Source organism: Pinus tabuliformis, chromosome X (assembly GCF_031772625.1).
Source record: "Pinus tabuliformis cultivar Carrire ecotype Pingquan chromosome X, CPIR1, whole genome shotgun sequence".
NCBI classification, from domain to species: Eukaryota; Viridiplantae; Streptophyta; class Pinopsida; order Pinales; family Pinaceae; genus Pinus; species Pinus tabuliformis.
Genome location: NC_142308.1, coordinates 1,657,799,864 through 1,657,808,038, shown reverse-complemented (window position 1 = coordinate 1,657,808,038; position 8,175 = coordinate 1,657,799,864). Strand labels below are relative to the sequence as shown.

Genomic DNA, 8,175 nt, shown 5'->3' with positions numbered 1-8,175 from the left:
GCTACAAAACACCAGTTAAATATGTAATGGGTATTTTTTCTTTGACTTGTTGTGCAGAATATATAGGTCTGGCCTGCTCAATAGCCCACTTCAATTAAAAGTCTGAAAGCCTTCCACCAAAACTAGGGATGGAAACCTTAAAGGCCTTATGTTTTGATTTGACTTTGGCACAAACCCTTCATACATACGCTGTATGAATTGAATATATACATATTATATATATCCATGTCCATGAAATATATTCAACTGAACCGACACTTTGGCTGGAAGTAGAGCAGAGCAGGTGGTGTCAATTGACCCAGTCCACCCATGAATAATTTAAATTTAAATTTGAGCGTTACCCTAAGGAATCCCTGAAATCGTATTTTAAAATTGTCTGAATTGAGTGAACAGATGAGTTAATTAGATCCGAGTTAGTACTGACCTTGAAGTGACAAGACCTTCGGTCCTATCACTGCCATCCCGTTCATACTCTGCCACCCAAAACACACCTGGAACCCCCTAATCAAGTAGCAGTGGTAGCAGAAGCCAGCAAGAGCAGTAGTGGCTACTTTTGCTGTTCACACTCGATAAGTTTAACAGTCTTTACGGGGAAGAGGTAGTATGCGAGTTGAAAATTTTATTATTATAGATGGTCTGCCCTGAGCACAAAGACCGTGCAGTATGAATAGAGATATATAGACCTGAAGCTGAACTTTCAAGCTTAGCAAGTTATCCAGCATGTATATATAAATATATATATCCAGTGTTCTTTCACTGTGTTTACACCGATCCCAATATGAGAAGGGTGAGCACGTTTTTAGAAAAAAAAAACCTCTTTTATGCTTTTTTTTGAGGTCTGAGGGTTTGGCTGTTTTTCTTGGGTTTTGATTTAGTGGGGCTGTTTATAGCAAAGTCTGGTGTGAGAGCTTGGCTTTGGCTTAAATATTTGCTACCCATTTTTATGCACACGAGGGCAGTTCAGTGGCCTCAGAACCTTCTATCCCAAGTGGATTTCATCACTCATTTGCCCAATCATTAACCAGTCATCAAAGCCCAAGGAGAAGATTTTATTTTGATTTTTTTAATTTCTTCTCCCATGTTTTTAAGGCTGTGCAGGCTCAACTGTTGAAGTGGTCTCTCAACAACTATTTTGTGTTTGGTGTTCTTACTTGAAGAACAAGGCTGCAGAACTGTGCTAGAGAATGAAATATATGAATAGCTGGCTTGCCTTCTCTCTGTCACCGCACTTGGCAATTGATGTTTCAGCTTCTGCAGATCAGTCTGCACAACCACAGCAGTTATCTTCAGTGCCCACTAGTTTTAACTGCCTGCAGGCTTCTCAGATGCCCCGTTCTACTCTTACTTATCAGAGCTATGGAGTTAACAGTGAAACCGGGGGCAACTCATTCTATACACCAATGCCCTTGAAGTCTGATGGTTCTCTCTGTATGATGGAGGCACTCAGCAGGTCGCAGATTGAAGGTAAGTTTTTTTTTTCAAGTGCCATTTTATATTGTTCATGAGAACTCCTAATGCTTTGACGTTATAAAAGACCAAGCTGACTCTGAATAACATTAGGTGCATGGTGCTGGACTCTGAAGACAGCAGCCAGCCATGGTAGAAACAGTATAGCAGATGCATATCTTGGTGGCATTTAATGTCTATAAAATGCTCTCCCTCACTTTATCTGTGGAATTAGTCATGTAAAACAGTGAGATAACACTATCATGCAGCACCTTGGAATTACTTCCACTCTATAAAATCTTCCACCCCTCTCATTGCTGCATCTTTGAAATATGCCATATTTATGTATGACTAACATAAAAGTTTAATCCCAACTCAAAGTGTCTGCAAATGCCACAGCTAGCAAGAGCTCACCATAGCCCCATATTTTTTAGAAGTGGTATGAAGTTTCTTAAAATAGCAAGCTTTAAGCTGGTGTGGTATGTCTGACATTGAGATTACAACCTTGACAATTTGATGTCTCTAGGGTGTTTTAAATGGGTTTGTGCAGTGTTTGGGGACTCACTGCTTACCTTATCCTAGTAGTACTGATGAGTTTCTACAATAGTATTGAGGGGTGTTTCTGATGGATTTATACATGCAAGGTCACTAATGCTGTGCTTTCTGTTTTTGGGTTTTTGGTTTGATAGAGTGGCATGATTTGAAGCCTCCTGGATTGCAAGCTGGGCGAGTTCAGTCCCCTAATGTGATGGGTAGCAGGCTTTCAAGTTCGGACTCTCAGTATGAAATGGCTCCGAATGGAACTTCTGACCATGGCAGCCCTAAGCTAGAGGATTTCCTGGGTGGTGCATCTTTGGGGAGCCACGAGTACTCAGCCTCGGCCAGAGACCATCAGTCTATGTCTTTGAGCCTGCAGGATAGCATGTATTTTGACCACAATGTGGGTGAAGATAATAATGGCTCCTGCAAGATGATCAACGTTAATCAGATGCCCTACTCAGAATGCAGGCGCTTGGGTGTACCATCTTCATTTCATACATACAGTGACAATGGCAACCATACATATGAGGCTGCAATGCATGAACAAGGGCTTAACCAGCCTAATATGTTTGCAGATTGCAGTTTACAGTTCAATCCTCCTGGGACAGGAATTATAGAGAACCCATCGAGCTGCATGGTGGGGATATCAGCCATGAAGACATTGCTAAGGCAATACCCCAGCGGTGGTTCTTCTGACAAGAATTCAACCAACGAGTCTCATGAGAGCCTTAATAATATTGGGGATTTGCAGTCTCAGGCTCTGACTCTCACAATGAGTCCTGGATCTCAGTCCAGCTCAGTTACCATAGTTCCCCATTCGGGAACCAATTCAGAATGTGTTGCAGTGGAAACAAGCAGAAAAAGGGCCGCTGGATCAAAATCCGGTAACACCAGACAGCCTGTGCCTCGAAAATCCATTGATACTTTTGGTCAACGGACATCTCAATACCGTGGTGTCACAAGGTGCCCCTGTCAGGCCCTTTTTTTGGGTTTTCATTGCTTTTATTTATTGTACAGATGAACATATTGATGCTATATCTCGTACATTTATCAATTTCATGGATCTAAAGGTCTTACTGGTTTAGGAATCCCTTGGGTTTTACTTGTATTCTAGGCATCGGTGGACAGGGCGCTACGAGGCTCACTTGTGGGATAACAGTTGCAAGAAGGAAGGTCAGACCCGGAAAGGGAGACAAGGTATTGTTTGTAAGGTTTTCTACTATACATTTAATTTTTCAAAACTGCAAAAGCCATGGTAGGAATTTGTACAGTTCAGTGTACTTTCTGAAACATCTGTTCTGACACCCTACTTCGGTTTGTCTGGGGGCAATTCTTACTGTCAACAATGCGCAATGCAGTGTATTTGGGTACGTTCCAGAAACTTGTGCCAACAAAATTTTATATCTATTTTCTAAATGGCGGTCTGCATTAATTGAGAATCAGCTTATAGATTTATCATTAATGATGTTGCTTGTGTTAATAATGTTGATATTGCAAGCTATCTAATCTCTGTTAATTTGTTAACAGGGGGTTATGATAAGGAAGAGAAGGCTGCTAAATCTTATGACTTGGCCGCTCTCAAGTACTGGGGACCATCCACTCACATTAACTTCCCGGTAATGACAACCTTAAATGCCATTTAAGTAAACAGAAAATCCGTGTTGTTACAGTAAAATAATTCTCGTTGCTGTGTTTAAATAGGAAATACAAATAAGTTAGTAACAGAAAATTCGTGCTGTTACAGTAATAAATTTTGCTGTTGCTTACTGTTCTTTTGAAATGAAAAGTGACCTTTCTTTTGTTACAGTAATAAAGCTTAATGAAAAATGCCCTTAATTTTATTAATGTAATTTGGGTAAATTGATTGAATATTTCTGACCTTCATCTCAGAAGATTAAACCCTGTGAGTGAAATGAATGTTTCCTGTAGTTGAACACTTATGAAAAGGAACTTGAAGAAATGAAGCACATGACGAGGCAGGAGTACGTTGCCAATTTGAGGAGGTAAAAACTTTTATTTCATACACAAACAGATTTAAGATATTATGATTCATGGTTTCAGAGCTTATTCGTCGCCTGTGTCCTGCATTAAATGTCGTACAGGAAGAGTAGTGGATTTTCCAGGGGCGCATCTATGTACCGGGGAGTAACAAGGTATGAGGGATTATGCATCTGTAGTTTGTTAGTTTTATGAACTTATTAGCGCTATCTGGAACAAATAAGAGAGAATATTTGATTTATGCATTAAGAGTTAACAGGCACCACCAGCACGGGAGATGGCAGGCGCGCATTGGCCGAGTTGCAGGGAACAAGGATCTCTACCTGGGGACTTTCAGTAAGTTCTTTGAAATTTCCAAATTCTTTTCTTTTGCATCCAAGAATATCTGTGACCTGATGCACCATTATCCACCATGAATGCCTACTGATAGGAAATAGGCTAGAGATTTTAATCATTGTTGCTCAGAATAGGCCAGAGAAAGGCAGTTTGAATTTTTGAATAGGGACAGTTCCAACCTCGCCTGTGCATAACTGTTTTACTTATTTCTCAGCAGGTATTATTATGATTTTACATGGTGCTTAGGATTTTTAATTTCATCTATTTCAAAGATGTATAAAATATACAGAATATAATTTTATTTTAAAATATCTATAATATATTTTTAAAATGTGTTGTTAGTTTGTGAGTTAATTAAATTTTTCATTCAGTGAATTGTATTTATATATCTTTTAAGGTAGCAAAGATGTTTTATAATGCAGTTTGGTGGAAATTTTGTAATGAGCAGTGAGCTAAAATGTTAATTTATAAAAATAAAATAAAATTATAATGAAATATTAATTATTACTTATAAAAATAAAATAAAATTATAATGAAATATTAATTAAAAGTAATAATTAAAAATTCCTGGATTCCAATGAAAATTTTTTATTTCATCTATAAGTTATATCCATATTAGATAAAAAAATAATAAATATATAATTAAAAATGAAATTTTGAGTTATATCTATATTATATAAAAAAATAATAAATATATACTTAAAAATGAATTTTGTTGTTCATAAATGTAGCTAAAATTTCTATTTAGTATATTATATCTATAAGATAAAATAGTTAGCTAAAATATATAATGAAATATGAAATTAAAAAAAAAAAATAGAAATAGAATAAAATGTTAATTAATAAAATTAAAAAATACATGATTAAAAATGAAAGTTTATTGTTAGTAAATTTAATTAAATATAGTCTTTAGGGGTACTTCAAATGGTAGAGATTAGAGATTGTATTTATCATTGAGAAATCATGGGTTCAATTTCCTCGATGTTAAGTTTGAATTAGTTTGACTAGAGAGTGTAATCCCTTGGACTCTTATTTACCTAAACAGATATATATAAATTAATTGAAATTTTTATTAAGTAAACTGTATTATTATTTATTAGAGACAATGTATACAATGTAATAGTGCATGTATCTGACTTTTAAGTATTCTTTTATTGTGTTAGAGGTTCTTTATAGCCTAGCATGGGAGTTTATACAATGTAATAGGGCATGTATCTGACTTTTTAAGTATTCTTTTATTGTATTAGAGGTTCTTTATAGCATAGCATGAGAGTTTATACAATGTAATAGCACATGTATCTGACTTTTAAATAATCTTTTATTGTATTAGAGGTTTTTTTATAGGATAGCAGCATGGGAGTTTAGAATAAAGTACATGTTATAATAACTAATTAGATGAAATACTATGATGAAGTTGCAAAAGAAATATAATAAAATATTAAATTAAATAATATATATATATATTAATTAATTAATTAGAATTTATTTATATATATATATATTAATTAATTAATTAGAATTTATTTATTTTTATATAAATTAAAATAATAATAGTTTATTAGTTTATGGTACATACTATTTGTTAAAACATTTCAGGTGAAAAAATCATTGGTTTGAAACTCAGTAGATAAAAATGTAGCCATTACTATAAATTAGAATTCATTTTTTCATATAAATTAAAATGATAATAGCCCATGGGTTTATACTATATGGCAATACTATATGGCAATAATATTTTGTTAAAATATTTCATGGTAAAATAGTCATTGGTTTGAAATTTAATAGTTAAAAATATATGGTGAAAAAGTCATTAGTTTGAAACTTGATAATTAAAAATATATGGTGAAAAAATCATTGTTTTGAAACTTACATGGTTAAAAATGTAACGAGTCTAAAAATGGGTGGGCCAGGTAAAATGGTTAAAATAAATTTATAATATTTTTGTAATAGTAAATTTATATATATATTTTGTAATAGTAGTTATTTTAACGTTAATAATTGATATTTTTATTTGAATAATACTTTGAACACCAATACTTCTGATTGAATAATTATTAATAAATTGTATGAAGATTATTTTTTGCTACTTTAATATTAAAATATATTATTCTAGTTATATATTTATTGACCAGATCTTTATGTTAAAATCTGATTTCATGCCATGTGTTTCAGGTACCCAGGAAGAAGCGGCGGAAGCCTACGACATCGCCGCCATCAAGTTCAGGGGCACAAATGCTGTCACAAATTTTGATATCAGTAGATATGACGTGAAACGTATCTTGGCAAGCAACACCTTGCTGGTCGGCGAGATGGCCAGACTCAACAAGGATCAGGTGGCGGAGCCATTAACAGCGGAGCCGCCGGATCAGCCCGAGGTTCCCATCGTAATTCATCAAATTGCCAACGAAAAATACAGCGCCAAGGAAACCGATTATGAAGACGAGGACACCAAGAACAACAACTGGCAAATGCAGGTGCAGGTGAGCGATGGCGATCAGAACGGTCACATTAATTCTTGTTCCAATGAGCCTTCCGACCATGGCAAAATCTGGGATGATGACCAGAAGCCCAACCAGTGCTTCACTGAATCTCAACACCTGGCAGCTCTTCATAACCTAATGGGACTCGATCATGCGACCACCACAGAAAGAAACGGGGAATCATCAAACAACAATAATAATAACAACCCATTATTGACAGATATCTCGGCATCTCCCACAAGCCCAGGGGCTTCAATGGGGCGCGAGGAACATGAAGAAGAGGCCGCGGCGGCCATGAGCCCCAATACCCAGAACGAGAATGGCCTCTTCTTTTCCTCGAAACAGCCGACCTTACAGATCAACAATGCGCTGAGCTCTTGGATGACACAGGCCGCGAGGCCTGCAATTAATTCCATGGCTCATCACATCCCAATGTTCGCATCCTGGACCGATACGTAGTAACTTACCCCTCCAAGAAATCAATAATGGTAGCCATCTGAACCAAAAAAAAAAAACTTGTCACCATTATAGATTATGAACGGTAAATTGCAAAAATCCATTTTGAGGCGCCGGATTTTGATCACCCTCGATTTTACAGGCTCTACTGCCCGCTTGCCTGCGCCGGAATTGTTGCAATTCACGTAACAAATTTACATAGAAATGATCATATGTACACAGGAGGCTCAAGTATTTGCCAGCAACATTGTCCTGCTTTTGCTAACAACGAACATGTATTTTGACATTGTATCTACAGATTTTGTGAAGCTGTAATCATTTTTCCTTCTAGCACTTTGGATTCAGCCTCTCATCTTTTTGCTGTAACTGAAAATGGACAGAAAAACACGTTCTTCCTACTGTGAGAAAAAACAAATCTGGCCGTATAATTTTTATTACCAGTACTTGCAGCTAGATTTTTGACTCAGATCCTTGGCTCATTCTTTAAGAGCCTGTTCAGCTTCAAATCTAATATTAACCAAATCTTACCGTATGCGTTTTTTTATTATTCTTGCGGTACTTGGAGTTAGATTTTCACTCGGATAGTTGATTAATTGTTGAAGACATATTCAGTGTCAAATCTAACGTATAACAAAAGCCGGCCGTATGTTTTTTGTTTTTTTGTTCAGATTTCGCAGGCAAATTTGCACTTCGATTACTTGCTTAATTTCTAAGAATATGTTTTCTCTTCAAAAAATAAAAGAGAAACAAATCTCGCTGTGTTTTTATTAGCTTCAAATATAAAAGAGAAACAAATCTTGCTGTATGTATGTTTTTATTCTAGTTCAAGTGGCCATGGCCATGGAATGAAGTCTTAAAAACAAAGATCTTAGTTTCGAATCTTGTGTTATTCTGAGCAACATATAAACTCCAAAATAGA

The 8,175-nt window shown here is 35.7% G+C and overlaps 1 protein-coding gene across 1 annotated transcript; it reads left to right on the top strand.

Annotated features, from left to right (window-relative positions):
• The first annotated feature begins 319 nt into the window (after window positions 1-319).
• Window positions 320-7,803, top strand: LOC149146369 (AP2-like ethylene-responsive transcription factor ANT). Its single transcript, XM_089447070.1, has 10 exons — window positions 320-1,464; window positions 1,561-1,599; window positions 2,136-2,949; window positions 3,101-3,183; window positions 3,345-3,353; window positions 3,514-3,602; window positions 3,916-3,989; window positions 4,089-4,139; window positions 4,244-4,320; window positions 6,493-7,803. The coding sequence occupies exons 1-10, from the start codon at window positions 1,185-1,187 to the stop codon at window positions 7,257-7,259; spliced, it is 2,283 nt and encodes a 760-aa protein (XP_089303196.1). The 5' UTR covers window positions 320-1,184; the 3' UTR covers window positions 7,260-7,803.
• The last annotated feature ends 372 nt before the right edge of the window (window positions 7,804-8,175 follow it).

Excerpts from the sequence above, each read along its gene's own strand:
- LOC149146369 (XM_089447070.1), top strand. The coding sequence starts at position 1,185 with ATGAAATATATGAATAGCTGGCTTGCCTTCTCTCTGTCACCGCACTTG. Across the intron at positions 3,603-3,915 it reads CCACTCACATTAACTTCCCG|TTGAACACTTATGAAAAGGA; the intron begins GTAATGACAACC and ends TGTTTCCTGTAG. Across the intron at positions 4,321-6,492 it reads TCTCTACCTGGGGACTTTCA|GTACCCAGGAAGAAGCGGCG; the intron begins GTAAGTTCTTTG and ends CATGTGTTTCAG.